Here is a 14,159-nt window from a genome sequence, read left to right as displayed (position 1 = left end):
GGAGGAGGCCCCTCCCAGACCACGGAAGGACCTGCTGAGTAGTCCCTCATGCTCCTGGCCCCGTTAGCTAGGTGGAAGGGCTTGGCGTTGGGCGGGGGGGGTTGCAAGGTTGCAGTCTGGCACACAGTAAATGCCTATGGAATGAACGGGCAGCTAATGGACACTGACCATGCTTGCCCAGGGCCCAGCAGATGACCGGAGCTGCAGTCCAGACCTACCTCCTGGAGAAAACTCGAGTGGCCTGCCAGGCCTCCAGCGAGAGGAACTTCCACATCTTCTACCAGGTCTGTGCCAGGCAGGTCCCACAGCTGCCCAGACACAGGGTGGAAATGGGCCTGTGACTCTCGCCCCTCCCTGCCCCATGCCTGCCTCTTCGCCTGCTCTCAGCGACGCCCACTTGCTGAGGTCCAGCCGCAGCTAGGTCCAGGGTTTCCTGAAAGGTGGGTAAGGCGTCGGCGATGGGAGACAGACGACAACACGCCTCAGAGGACAGTGATGCTCTGTTCTGTTTATTGCAAGTACAAGCAGGTGTTTATACTTTCATTTTTAGCGGAGATTGACATTTGCGATTAGGTAAAGCAGAAAAAAATTAATACAAAGGTAACCAGGAAAAATACAAAAATTCCCACAGATTCAGTTATATTAAACAAAGATTATTTTAACCAGGAGAGCCATAAATCAGACAATTAGAAATAGCTGTACGTATAGAATTTGAATGTCTTATTGTTTATTAAAGTTCCCAGAATTTGTCATGGGGCAAAAGGATACGCTAAATTGAATAGAGGTTATAGGAAATTTATTATAAGGCCTTTGTGATATCTAACTTACCTATTTACCTTTTCTGTCTAAAATATTTCTCTATGTACCATGGACTTTAACTCCCTGGTAACTGTTTCTATGTGCTTAATTTATAATAGTTAACCAGCTTTTCTTATTTCTTTGTCTGTCTAATTCTACTTGATATATATTCCTATTCAAGGTGAAGGCGGGGCTGTTACTCCAACAACTTTTAGACATTCAGGGGCTATTTCATTAGAGGGGATTTTATTCTCTGGTCAAGAAATTATTTTATACAACTTCATTGGAATTATGCAAATCAATAAACCTGAGATACAGATATCTGACAATCCCACCACCTTTTAATCTCCAAAACAAACATATGAGGAGAGATAAACAGGAAATTCAGCTACAATAAACTCTTTTTATTTCTTAATTAATGAACACCAGGGAGGTCTGCTTCGAGCTAGCCTTTCCATGAAATTTAGACTATTATAAGGCACTTGGACTTCATCCTTATTGACCATTCTAATGTCACCCTCATTATATGCTCCTGTAGAAGGCAATGGGGCATCTGGAACCCTCTGGAGACCATTAGCTCCTTTTGGGGGATACCATAATTTGCCAATAATTTAATATGCTACCCAGGAGTATCCCTGGGCTGTGGGTAAGGGTCTATATAGTTTTTTCTTGTTTTCTTGAAAGACTCTTTGTATCTATGGGTAAGGAACAGGCATGGGAAAGTCCGCCAATAATTCAACCTATTGTAACTGATTTATGAATTCTTTTGTGGGAACAATCGGGGATAATTTCTTACTCAGATTTATAAACACTTTATTTAAAACAATCTGGGCATGATTCAATAGTCTAGGGAGAACTAGTTGTCCCTTCAGAATTTCCCTCAAAATCAATCATTGACTCTTTTCGAGCCTCTTTCTTTTCATGGCCTGTACTTATGGGAATCAGGGTACAAAATAAGACCATGATTAATATTAGCAGGGAAATTATTAAAAGCAATCCCCAGAAAAATTACCGCCCCCCTTTGTATGCCACGCTCTCTTCCAGGAAGATGGATTCCTTGAATGCCCTCTTTCCATGTTCAGACCTTGTCAAAAAACATGGTTGGAAGAGGGCATGGCACCCACTCACTCCAGCAAACTTTCTGCAGCACTGCCTCACACCGGGCCTTGGCTCCCGGGGCGGTGTCAGCACGGGCACGTGTGTTCCCTCCTCTGTCAGACCAGAAGGTGCTGCGGACTCTCCAGAGCTGTGCCCCTTTCATGAGACGGGTGGTCCCCCAAAGCATGGATAGTGTGCTGTCCCGCGCAGACCGCAGGCCTCCCCGGCAGGGCGTCGCACACCGGGTTGGAGACGTGCACGACTGTTTGCTGCTGCTTTTGCTCCTCGGCTGCCCTGGGTGCTCTAGGGCGACCTCTCAGTCTTGTGATGTCACTGTCGTGTCTCGCTCCTTTCATCTCAGCCCCGGGGCTCTGCAGGCCTGGGCCTCCCGCACACCCCCAGCTCAGCCACCTGTCCCCGCTCCCGCAGATCTGCAAAGGAGCCAGTGCACACGAGAGGCTCCAGTGGCACCTACCCGAGGGAGCTGCCTTCTGCTGGCTGCCCAACCCGGAGAGGACCTTGGAAGGTAGGGGGAGTCTTCCCCAGCACCCAGCCACCCCCTGCTCATGGCCTGCCTCCCTCACCCCTCACCGCCCCTGCTGACCTCTGACCCTGACCCTGGACTATGACTTGGATTTCTTTTCAGAGGATTGTTTCGAGGTGACCAGAGAGGCCATGCTTCATCTAGGCATCAACACCCCCACCCAGAACAACATCTTTAAGGTCAGAAGAAAAGCCACTGCACTTGTATGTAACAGGGGTAACAGGCAGCCCCTTCTCTGAACTTAGGAGTCTCCCCCTGGGGATCAGAGACTTTGGGCCCCGCTGGGCAGCCTCCCAGAAGCCGACCGCTCGTCCATGCCACTGAGCCTGGACACGGTGCCAGGAGGGAAGGGCGAGGAGCACACAGGCCTGGGGTAGAAAGCGGCATGGGGGTGGGCAGACCTCAGGGCGCAAGGAGCCCGGCTCAGCTGTTACCGCAATGACCGGAATGGGGAAGCGTTGCTGCTACACGTTTGTCTAGTGTGTAGGAATTTTAAAATCATGTTTACACCTATTACTTAGCTCACTTGGTTTTTCAACAGTCCTGTGTATATGGACATTATTCCTATTTCAGGCTTGAGAAAACTAGAGGGTAACGTGACCTGCCCAAGGCAGACACCGCTGATACAGGTAGAGCTTGTGCTGGGCATAGCAGTTCCAGCTTCCCACTTCCTTCCCCCTCCTGGGCCATGCTGGCCCCGGTGAGCCGGGCTCCTCTCACCCCCACTGGTGGCCTCCCTTCTCCCATCTGTCTCTGCTGACAGGGCCAACTACCTCACCGCCCCCTCACCTCCTCGCCCCCCAGAGCAGTGGGAGGCGGTGGACCGGAGAGGCTGGCAGCAGAGACAGGGAAGCCACTCCAGGGAGATGGCAGTGCAGTGAGAAGTGACCTTCACCTCCAGATGGGGTCTGCTCGGTCAGGAAGGGGGTCATGGCCAGTGTGGGCACCACTGGGCTAGCACTTGGCCAGAGGGACAGCAGGAGTGCGCAACACTAGGAATCCAGACAGGAGTGCTGGCTGGGGGGGTGGCTCAACCCTTTGCCCCAGCCACATGGCCCATTGGGTACCACATCCTTCTCCCTACAGCCCCTGGGGGCTCATCCCCGGGGATCACTGAGCATAGAGGCAGGAGGTCCCCACTGTACAGAGAGCAAAGTCACAGATCCTCCCACAGGCCAGCTGGGCAGGAGCCCAGCTGCTGAGAAGGGGCCGAAGGGAGTCTCAGACCAAGCCCCGCCGCACAGAAGCAAGCCTGCTCCGGACGTAACGGAGCGGCGTCCCACAGTCTGCTCCTGGGGAGGCAGGGGACAGAGGGACTGACGGTGGGTGCCAGGGGAGCCCCACTGGCTGTCCTGGAGGCTTCTGAAGTCAGACTGCCAGAGCTCTCACTTAACCCCTCCCCTTCTCTCCTCTGTCATGGGCATCGTTGCAGCACTTGCCTCACTGACTCTGATAGATTAGCCAAGACGACGCCTGTAACGTGCATAGAGTCCTGCCTAGCAGAGCCGTGTAGTAAGTGGCAGTACTCGAGAGCTGCTGTTACTCTGTTAGGATCATATTCAGCAGAAGAGAGGCCCTTCCCAGGCGAGCTCCAGCCCTTGACGAGGTGCCCCCCTCGTGTCTCCTCCTGCCCCTCAGGTCCTAGCTGGACTCCTGCACCTCGGCAACGTCCGGTTTGCCGACTCCGAGGATGAAGCCCAGCCCTGCCAGCTGATGGACGGTGCCCAGTGTGAGAGCAGGGGTGGAGGGGGGCTGGGCCTCAGGCTTTGGTCCCACACCCAGGGAGCAGGGCAGGTCCTGCCCAGAAAAGAGTCAGTATTGGTGAGGTTGGGTAGGAGGTCAGAGGGTGGTGCCCTTGGTTAACCCGTCAGCTGTAGGGCCCTGCCCTGGATGAGGTACTCCTCACCCCATCTCTGAAGCAGGCAGCACTGTCTCCGTTTTCCAGATGAGCAAATGAGAGTCAGAGGGTTTGTACAGTCATCTGTCCCACATGTGGCAGCATGGACTGGGGCACAGAGGTTCTGGGTTCAAATCCTGCCTCTGCCTTCAGCAGGTCTCTTCGCCCCCCCAGAGAGGTTTCCTCCATGCACTTGGGGGGGTCATGGTTCCACTGCAGTGACTTCGCTGCCTTATGAAGAGGGCTGTTTGGACGGAAGGTTTGTCCCTCCCAGGCTCTGTCAGGACATCAGCCTCACTGCTGCAGCTCCCGGAAGGCCCACTGCTGGAGGCGCTGCGGGTCAGGACCATCAGGGCGGGGCGGCCGCAGCAGGTGTTCCTCAAGCCCTGCCCCCGGGCCGAGTGCGACACCCGCAGAGACTGTCTGGCCAAACTGGTCTACGCAAGGTGAGCGCTCCAGGCCCTGGCCTCCTCCCAGATTCTCCCCCTCTGGATCTGAACCAGAGGCTGCCGTGCTGTAGGCCCAGGCCCGGGGGAGGGCTGCCAGACAAAGCAGTCGGGTTTCTCTCCCTGCTCCCCAGATCCTTGGGGATAGCAGTGAGTAGCTCCTGGGACTTCCCCTGAGCAAGGTCATTAGCCTCAATTTCAGAGTGCTCTGTGCAGGGAAGTTGCCACAGCCTGGCCTAGATTCAGCTCATTATTACGTACAGCAACCTGCCTTGACCTTGCCAATAGGTGAGGAAAGCCTGCCTCGCTCTCCACTGGCAGGCAGGCCCCAGAGGTTCCAGGTGCAGACCGTGGCTGAGTAGGCTCCCTTTCTCCACGGGCCCTTGTGTTTCAGCTCTTTGTAGTCACCCGGGGAACCTGATAGATGTGGCAGAGCCAGAAGCTCAGGCCAGAGGCTTGGGCCACACAGTGAGCAGTGAGTGGGAGCCCAGAACAGGGTAGGGTGAGGGTCCTAGCCATTCCCAGGGGGTTATATGGGCGTATCCACCACATTCTGGCCTTGTGGTTAAGGGTGGTTTCTCACTCTGCGTTTTGAGAGCCTTTGGGGTGCCATGTATGGGTGTCAAGGGGCCCAGAACCCTTTGAAATTAGGGGACAGAACATGTGTATATGCATGAGCATGTGCTGTGGGAACTTGGGTGTTTGGGGAGAGGGTCCGCCTGCTTTTACGAACTTCCCAAAGAACCAAGAGCCTGAGAAGCACTGCTGAGGGAGTAAGACCCTCTGAGCTGAAAATGGCCAGGGCAGCGGGGCCCAGCCTGAACCCGGTTCACAGAAGACTCCATTCCACTGCCTCCAGGCTAATTTCGTGTCACATTTTGAGGCCAAAGACTTTTAAAACCTTTGCATCAAGTGACTGCAAAATGAGCAGATAAAGGACGACCCGCTTGTGGGGGACTGAGTGGGCGGACCCGACGGGGCCCTGAGCTCTGGGTACCACAGGTTGAGTTCTGCAGGGGAGTCCAGTTAACTCGCTTCTTTACGAACCCCACCCAGGCCTGCTCGTCAGCCCCTTCTAGTCAAGACACCAGCTGGGTGTCAGGATGACACTGAGGTAGCCCACTCCCTGCCTAGCCGCTGAGTCTAGTTGGCCCCCTGCTCAGTCTTGCTGGACAGCTCTGTCTGTGCCTGGGAATGTGCACGGCCGTAGCCGGCACTTGTTGTCAGTCAAGATGGGCCGGGTGGGAAACCCAGAGAGGGTTAGCCCTCAGTCTGTCGGGGGGCTCAGAACACAGGCGCTCCAGGGTGTGGCACCCCGGCTGGAGGAGCAACTCTGCCTCCCCTCAGGCCCTGCCTGACCCTCTCTCACCAGGATCCACCCTTTCCCCCCTCACCCCCCTCCCTGTAACAGGCTGTTTGACTGGCTGGTATCGGTGATCAACAGCAGCATCTGGGCAGACCCCGGCTCCTGGACCACTTTCATAGGTAGCAGCGTCCCCGCTTCCCACCCACGGGAGGCAGGCATTCAATAAAAAGAACAGGGTGCCCCGGGCCCACTGTGCTAACTCTGGGCAGCTCCTTTCCCATCCCTGCATCCCCGCCTCCTCATCCGTCCACCAGCGTTTGGGCAAGGACACCTCAGCTTTCCCCAAGGCCCGCATCTGACTGGTCCCTAGCTCCCCAGCAGGCTCAGAGGGCGGGCGCCTTGTCTCCCCAGAGACCCAGCTGCACTCTCAGGAGAGGCTTGGGGATGAGGGAAGGATGGCAGCAGTGGAGCAAGGGTGGGGCAGTCAGGCAGGGGAGGAAGTAAAGCTCAGAGGCTCCTTTGAGGTCCATAGAATGATGGAATTCCAGACACAAGCTGGGCTGGGGAGGCCCGGGCCCCCACACTGGATTGGGTGCAGAAAACCTTCCCTGGGGCCTGGTTCCCTCATGGAGGGCCCTATTGCCGGTATCCTGGGCTGCCCCTCACCCCTCCCACGGCCTCCCTGCTCTGAGTTCTGAGAGGGTGTGTGGTGGAGATGGGAACTCTGGCGTGGGGCAGGGTGCTCTGCCCACTCCGCCTCACCCCTGGGCTGCCAGGGATGTGGCTTCCGCCTGAGCCACCCTGGGCTCCTATAGTCCCCCCACCCTGCAGTAGCCCCACGGGTTCTCCCCTCATCCTCCCAGGCCTGCTGGATGTGTACGGGTTCGAGTCATTTCCCGAGAACAGCCTAGAACAGTTGTGCATCAACTACGCCAACGAGAAGCTGCAACAGCACTTTGTGGCTCACTACCTAAGGGCTCAGCAGGTGAGGGTGTGATGGGGCGGGGCCGTCCCAGTCTTCCTGGCCCCCAGGCCCCAACCTTCAGTTCCCTCTTTGATGCCATTCTGGAATATGCGGTGTTGCTGGGGCCAGCCACAGGGTGGCACTTCTGGGCCTCGGACCATAGCTGCCTCCTTCTGCTTCCCTGTCCCGCCCCCTAGGAGGAATATGCAGCTGAGGGCCTGGCGTGGTCATTTGTCAACTACCAGGACAACCAGACCTGTTTGGATCTCATCGAGGGGAGCCCCATCAGCATCTGCTCCCTCATAAATGAGGTGGGGAGTGTCAGCTAGTGTGCTGAGCACCAGAGTTGGGCTTTGGGCCTTTCTGGGGCCTTGAAGACTATGCTGTGCCCTCTCTGTGCCTCTGTCTCCCCATCTGCCAAACGGGTTTGCGAATCCCTATACTCCTTCACTCTCAGGGACACTGTGATGCCTGTGCGACAACTCTGCTACCATCAGGGTGGCGGGGTGGGGACTGTCGGGGTGTGGTGAGCCCCTCTCACTTTCGTGGCCAACCGCCTGCCCTGCCCCACGCAGGAATGCCGCCTTAACCGGCCAAGCAGTGCGGCCCAGCTCCAGACACGCATCGAGGGTGCCCTGGCAGGCAGCCCCTGCCTGGGCCGAGACAGGCTCAGCCGCGAGCCCAGCTTCATCGTGCTGCACTACGCGGGGCCCGTGCAGTACCACACCGCAGGCCTGGTGGAGAAGAACAAGGTGAGGCGGTGCCGCAGCCCGTGGGGCCTGCGGAGTCATTGCTGCCCACACATGGCCGCCTCCTGTTGTGCATCCTCCCTCCTGAACACATCCCCAGAATCCAGGGTCACCTCCTGGGACTTCTGCCTGAGGTCTCTGCTAATCAGGCATGACCTGCCCAGAAGTGGCCCCAGTCCCACTGGGTCTGCTGGTTCACAGGCGATCAGCTTGCATCTCAGACTCGGGGCCTGCCCTCCCCTGGAAGCTCTTTTTCTGGGGCTGGGTGAGCAGGCTGGCAGGCCCTTGGACGGTACTCCACCTGCCCTCACCCGCTGCCCTTGTCCTTTCCCAATAGGACCCTGTCCCCGCTGAGCTGACCACGCTCCTGCAGCAATCCCAGGACCCCCTGCTCAAGAGGTTGTTTCCTATTGACCCCGAAGAGAAGTTCCAGGAGGAGCCTTCTGGCCAGAGCAGGGCCCCTGTGTTGACCGTGGTGTCCAAGTTCAAGGTGGGTTTGGTGGTGCTGATGTGATATGCTTGGTTCACTCCTCAATCTCAGATGTTTGCTGAGCACTTCCCAGGATTGGTGCTGTGTACTGGGGAGCTTGGATGTGTCAGGTAAAGGAGTTCTGCGTCCGTGCAGTTGACAGTCCCGTGTGGGAGACACAGACAGGGAACAGGCAAATAGACTGTCTATGTAACTGACATGATGGGAAGCCTGAGGGCCTTTGGGTGACACAGTGGGGTCTCTCACCCACGGCTCATGGGAGATGGTGGAAGAGCAGTAACTACATGAACCTCCGTGGCCTGGCCCGTTCCCGTTCTCCAGCTTCCTGCTCCGAGTTGGTCCTTGGCCAGAGCAGATGTGTCACCTCTCGTAACTTACGCTTCCTACTATCTCTGGCACGTTCTGCTCCTCATGGCCCCTCTCTTTAGTTTATTCCTCCTCATCTTTCACACCTCTGCATTATCGTCACCTCCTTGAGAAGCCACCCAGGGAGCCCAGGTTCGATTAGCACTCTCCTGTGCAACCTCAGACACACCACAGAGGGTGCCCGTCCAGTGTCCGTGTGGCTCGTTATACCCTGAGCTCAGGCAGCAGCACGAACTTCAGTGTCCTGCACACAGGAAGGAGTCTGGCTTAATCACAACTGTTGCCTGAATGAATGGCAGGGGGTTCTGAGATTGTTCTCTTCTAGGAAGATTGCTGTTGGGGGTGGGGAGTGGTGGCTGAGACCTGATGCAGATAGGCCAACCAGGTGGAGGGTCACAGGTCAAGAAAGGTCCCTGGAGGCAGAGGTGAGGAGCAGTGGGAGGGGAAGGGAGGAGTGTGCTTTGGTCACAGCCAGTGAGAGCGTCCACTAGTCATCCCAGGGCACGTGAGGATCCTGGTCTCTGTGGTCTCAAGGCTTGGGAGGGCTGCTGGAGGTGTTTGATGCAGTCTCTCACCTGGGCCCAGCTGATGCCCTGGGGCTGCTCCAGGCTCTGCCTGACCCCCCACCCCCACCCCGCTGTCCTCCCCTCTGCAGGCCTCCCTGGAGCAGCTTCTGCAGGTCCTGCACAGCACTACACCCCACTACATTCGCTGCATCAAGCCCAACAGCCAGGGCCGGGTGCAGACCTTCCTCCGGGAGGAGGTAATTCACACGGGGCCAGAGGACTTTGCAGAGAGCCCCACGTGGACAAGGCCCTGGGGGGCTGAAGGACAGGACATTTGCTCCAAATGGAGTGGCCAGAGGGGATCTCTCGGGCTGGGCCTGACGTTGGGGAGGGCTCGTCTCCCCAGTTCCGCAGGGTGGTCATATATGGTGCGAGGTTGGTGCGCTGCACGGTGATCTGGCCCAGGAAGCAAGTAGGAGCTCTAGTGCCTCTCGCTGTCTTCTCACCAACCACATGCCCTGATGAGAGGCTGGAGCCGTGCAAAGGAATGGGCGGTTTTTGTGATTAACTGAAAGTCAGTCTCACCTCACAGTCCAGATTTTTTTTTTAATTTGCACAAAAGCAATGGCAAGCAATTGCCCTCTGTTCAGGGAACCAGTGCCAAGGGGTGTGGACGAGGTGTGAGTGCTGGAGAGAGTCCCACAGTCATCTGGGAGACGTGATCTCAGAGCTTAAACACCAGGACCCTCTGCCCTGTGGTAAAGACTTAGTTCAGGTCCCAGAAGACTCGGCACACAATAACCTCCCATGCCCATCGCTATGCCCCCCTTGGTTGCCCACAAAGAATGAAATAAAAACAGAAACTGCGTTGGGCTGCGTGGGAGGCAGAGAGCCTCTGCACTGCTGGGGGTGTTGAGGCCGAGCCAGAACCAGCACCTGCCTCAGCTGCATCCAAAGCCGTGCATCACATAGGGAGCCTGGGGCCACCGGGACCCTTTCTAGCAGGGACATATTTAATTTCTCACTGCCCCAGAGACTGTGCCTCTACCAGCGGAGCCCCAGGAGACCCTGCAGGTCCACGCTGGCAGGGCTGCAGAAGGAGGCTTGTGTCTGGCCTGCCGGCCCCACTCTCCAGGTGCCACCTTGTCTCCTGCCCTTGCAGGTGCTGAGCCAGCTGGAAGCCTGTGGCCTCGTGGAGACCATCCACATCAGTGCCGCCGGCTTCCCCATCCGGTGAGTAGGGCCATCACTGCAGAGGGCAGGGCCAGCATCAGGGCGGATCTCGGGCTCAGGCCCCACAAGAGCCTACCCAGCCCTGGGCAGGACACAGAGATGGAGGGAGAGTCAGGTCTGCAGGTGTCAACCTGGAACTCAGGGGGCTGTACCCGTCATTTATCCATCCCCTTTCTGTGCCTGATTTTGCACTAGCAGGGTTTTGGGTAAGTGTATCAGTGAATAAGGAGGGGGAGTCTGCCCTCGGGACATACATCCCTGTGGAAACACGAACAAGAGGTATCAAGTTACTTAGTGCTAGGGAAGAAACCAAAAATGCTATTTGGTAGACTAATGGGGAAGGGATCCTTGAGCTGGTCAAGGAGGGGCCCTCTGAGCAGCTTGGGCTTATTGAAGGAAAAGGCCAGCCTGGGAAGACTTGGAGGGTAGGTGGAGAACATTCCAGACTGAGTGAACAGCAACCACAGAGCTCCCAGGTCAGGAACTGAGAGATGCTGAAGTAGTTGGAGCACAGAGAACTGGGAGGAGGCGCAGGAGCCAGACCTGCAGGGCCCTGCAGGCCAGGGGAGGGCTCCGCAGCCTGTGCTGAGCGCAGCAGAAGCTGCTGGGTGTGGCGAGGAAGGTGTGCTCTGCTCTCCTTCACACCCCAAGGCTGCCACGGGAAGGTGGGAGGCAGGGTCAGGAGGGAAGGGAAGAGATGAGCGAAAGGCTGTTGCAGGGGTACAGGCAAGATGGTGTCCCCGATGAGGGTGGCAACAGTGAAAAATGGTGAGAAGTGGGTAAACTCGGGAGTATGGCTTGTGATAGAACGAGGGCTGTGGACTGATTGGCCGAGGGGTATTGGGCAGGGGAGTAGTCAACTTCCAGGCTTCCACCGGAGGCAGATGGATATCGGGGCACAGTTCCCCAGGGTTGGGTAGTTTGAGGAAGGCCCAGATAGGAGAGTGGGAGGGTCAGGCTCGAAGAACTGGAGGAAATCCCAGGTAGAGAGAAGGGGTCAGGGTCATCCCCCGAGGAACGCTCACATTCTGGGAAACCAACAATAACTCGGAAGGAGGAAGCAAGATCATGCCACTGACCACAGGGTTTGGTGGCATAGTGTTTGCTGATGGCTGTGACAAGAGCTACATGGGTGCAGTGTGAGGGACAGAAGCCAAACTCAGAGGAGTAAGTACAGATATCAGATGTTACCAGCTGTTTAGAGAAGTGTTGCCGTGAGGAGGGGCAGCGAAATCAGGAGGAGGTGGAGGCAGCCAGGGGTCAGAGAGGACAGGTGAGAGACGCGGCCGAGCATGAGTGCGAGGTGGCCGTGATCCAGCCGTCCGGGGGAGGCCCGTTCCCCCCTTTGGAAGGAGGCAGGCAGCTAACCCTCTACGGACAGGGTGCAGGGAGAGCAGACGCAGCTCACAATGGTCTCTGTGGGCTTCCTGATGAGTGACCCTCGTAACTCCCCAGAACTACAGCCTCGTCCGTCCAGTGGGGCAATCAGGGCAGCACCGTGCTGGGCCGTTGGGCAGATCAAGTACAGTCACCCCAGCTGTACCCCGAGTGCCGTGCCTGGCTCACAGACGAGGTCACTTCATTCTCTCCTTCCGCCTATTTGGCTTCCAGGGTTTCCCACCGGAACTTTGTGGAACGATACAAACTACTGAGAAGGCTCCGTCCTCGCACAGCCCCTGGCCTCCAGGGCCCATCTCCTAACGAGCGGCCCTCAGGTGAGTGCAGCCCGTTTGTTAGTCATTTGTTCCACTGAGCTCCCACCCTGGGTCATCTCAGGACTAGGGCTGAGGGATCAGAGGTCAGTAAAACTCAGCCCTGCTGTCTTCGTGGTTCTTGGTTCAGTGGGCAACAGACCAAAAAAAAAAAAAAAGACAAGTTAACAGTGGGAAAAGTGGAGTGGCAGAGAGAGGATGCTGTTGGGTGGTGATAGGAAGATGTAAATCAGAGGAGACTTCCTGGAGGAAATGGTGTCTAAGGACAGATGGGATTAACCAAGTGAAGGGCATTCCACATGATAGAAGTAATCTGAACAGAGGCCTGCAAGCAGGGGATGGCATTGTGAAGCACTCCAGGTCATTCAGTGCTGTCGACTCATAAGAGAGCAGAGAATGGTGGGAGGTGAAGCTGGGTGGCAGGTGGGGCCCAGTCACAGAAGCTGGGCTTTAGCCTCTGGGTAGATGGGAGGCACTTCCAGAGAAGGTAGGGATGTCAGCCTCCTGCTTCCTGGAGACCGCTGTGGGTGCCACGTGGCAGGCCATGGATGTCAAGTTGGCTGGAGGAGAGAGAAGCTAGATATGTGGGCACAGTCAGGAAATGCTGGTCAGACTGGGCAAGCACTGGATTAGATGTAGAGGGAGAGGAAGAGAGAAAATTAAAATAATGAAGTACTCCTGGCCTGTGGGGAAAGCACCTGGGGAAGGGGCTGAGCCCTGCCAGGGAACTCAGCAAACTTGGATCTCAAGGGCAAGTTCGGGCCTGTGACCCTGGTGGGCACGTGGCCCCTCCCACCCACAGAGCCTTACCCTGGGGCCCACCAAGGCCAGCTGGGACAATTCTGCTTTGTTTTTCTGTCTTGGGCACAATTTGTCACTTTCCTTTCACCTTTCCCCCCACCTCTTTCTCATCCTCTCTCCACGGCCTGCTCTACTGCTCTGTCTCTTGCCCAAGTCCCCTGGCCCCCGGGTGATTCTGCTGCTGTTTCTCGTCTGCGGAGTCTTCTTTGGCAGCCCCTGTCTCCCGAGAGGCACTGGGCAACTAAAGGTGGTCAGAGCCCTCAGGTAAATCCTTGTCTGCAGGAGCAGCCCTGTGACACAGGGGGACCTGTGCGCCTCCACAGGCCCAGGATCTGAGGTTTCAGGGGAGAGGGGGTGGCCCAGCAGCCCTGTTTGGCCTCAGCATGTTTGGGGCTAGAGACAAATGCTGGCTAGACAGCCTGGGATTCCAGGTTGGAGTCCTTTGCCACCCTGCCCCAGGGGACCCACAGGAGCGGGGGCTGCAGGCCAGTCCAGGGCACAGCCTCAGCGAGATTCCAAGTCTGCTTAGAACACCAGGGGCCTGCAGGGCAATAGAGGGGCTGCCCCTGGTCTCCCCCAGAAAAACGGAGGTAGAAGAGTAGAGGCAAGAACAGACAAGAAGCCTGTGAAGTGGTGGCGAGACCAGCACCAGTTTCTCAGGGCCACAGGAGTGTGTAGATGACGCGGCGTTGATGGAGCCTGTCTTCCATCCCTCAGAATGGTCTCCACACGCCGAGGAGGCCCCGCTGCCCCATCTGCTCCAGGACATCCTCCACACTCTGCCTGCTCTGGCTCGGGCAGCAGCCGCACCCGGCGACCCAGCTGAGGCCACGCCAGCCCCAGTGCACTGTGGCAGGACCAAGGTGTTCATGACTGACACCACGGTAAGCCGTTCCAGATGAGGAGCAGAGATCACACGGACCAGCTGTGTGCTGTCCGCAGGACGGGCTGGGCCCTCCTCAGGGCAGGGGGCAGGGACTGAGGACCTCAGTGGATGCCTCTTCTCCCAGCTGGAGCTCCTGGAGCGCGGGCGTGCCCAGGTGCTGGAGCAGTGTGCCCGCTGCATCCAGGGTGGCTGGAGGCGACACCGGCACCGCAAGCAGGCGAGGCAGAGGCGGGCTGCTGTGCTCATCCAGGCAGGTAGGTCCCGGGCCCTGGGCACACAGCCTCGCTCCGGGCAGCTGTTCTCAGCAAGTGCACACAGGCCCCGCGTGACACTATTTCCTTTGAGACGCCGCTGCCCGAGTCC

The 14,159-nt window shown here is 57.2% G+C and overlaps 1 protein-coding gene across 1 annotated transcript in view; it reads left to right on the top strand.

The window, feature by feature from the left end:
• MYO19 (myosin XIX) overlaps positions 1 to 14,159 on the top strand; it is a 32,251-nt gene that overhangs the window by 14,831 nt on the left and 3,261 nt on the right. Inside the window, exons 8-22 of the mRNA XM_045837520.1 lie at positions 182 to 284; positions 2,326 to 2,422; positions 2,543 to 2,619; positions 4,079 to 4,169; positions 4,612 to 4,783; positions 6,195 to 6,268; positions 6,953 to 7,074; positions 7,251 to 7,364; positions 7,629 to 7,805; positions 8,140 to 8,292; positions 9,314 to 9,421; positions 10,327 to 10,397; positions 12,009 to 12,112; positions 13,628 to 13,794; positions 13,921 to 14,050. Of these exons, the coding sequence (XP_045693476.1) occupies positions 182 to 284; positions 2,326 to 2,422; positions 2,543 to 2,619; positions 4,079 to 4,169; positions 4,612 to 4,783; positions 6,195 to 6,268; positions 6,953 to 7,074; positions 7,251 to 7,364; positions 7,629 to 7,805; positions 8,140 to 8,292; positions 9,314 to 9,421; positions 10,327 to 10,397; positions 12,009 to 12,112; positions 13,628 to 13,794; positions 13,921 to 14,050 (1,760 nt within the window). The remainder of the gene's footprint in view (positions 1 to 181; positions 285 to 2,325; positions 2,423 to 2,542; positions 2,620 to 4,078; positions 4,170 to 4,611; positions 4,784 to 6,194; positions 6,269 to 6,952; positions 7,075 to 7,250; positions 7,365 to 7,628; positions 7,806 to 8,139; positions 8,293 to 9,313; positions 9,422 to 10,326; positions 10,398 to 12,008; positions 12,113 to 13,627; positions 13,795 to 13,920; positions 14,051 to 14,159) is intronic.

This window comes from Phyllostomus hastatus, unplaced genomic scaffold (genome assembly GCF_019186645.2).
Source record: "Phyllostomus hastatus isolate PE091 unplaced genomic scaffold, TTU_PhHast_1.1 phas_contig_210, whole genome shotgun sequence".
Taxonomy (NCBI): Eukaryota; Metazoa; Chordata; class Mammalia; order Chiroptera; family Phyllostomidae; genus Phyllostomus; species Phyllostomus hastatus.
The sequence above is the reverse complement of the archived record's forward strand: the minus strand, read 5'-3'. Positions and strand labels throughout refer to the sequence as shown.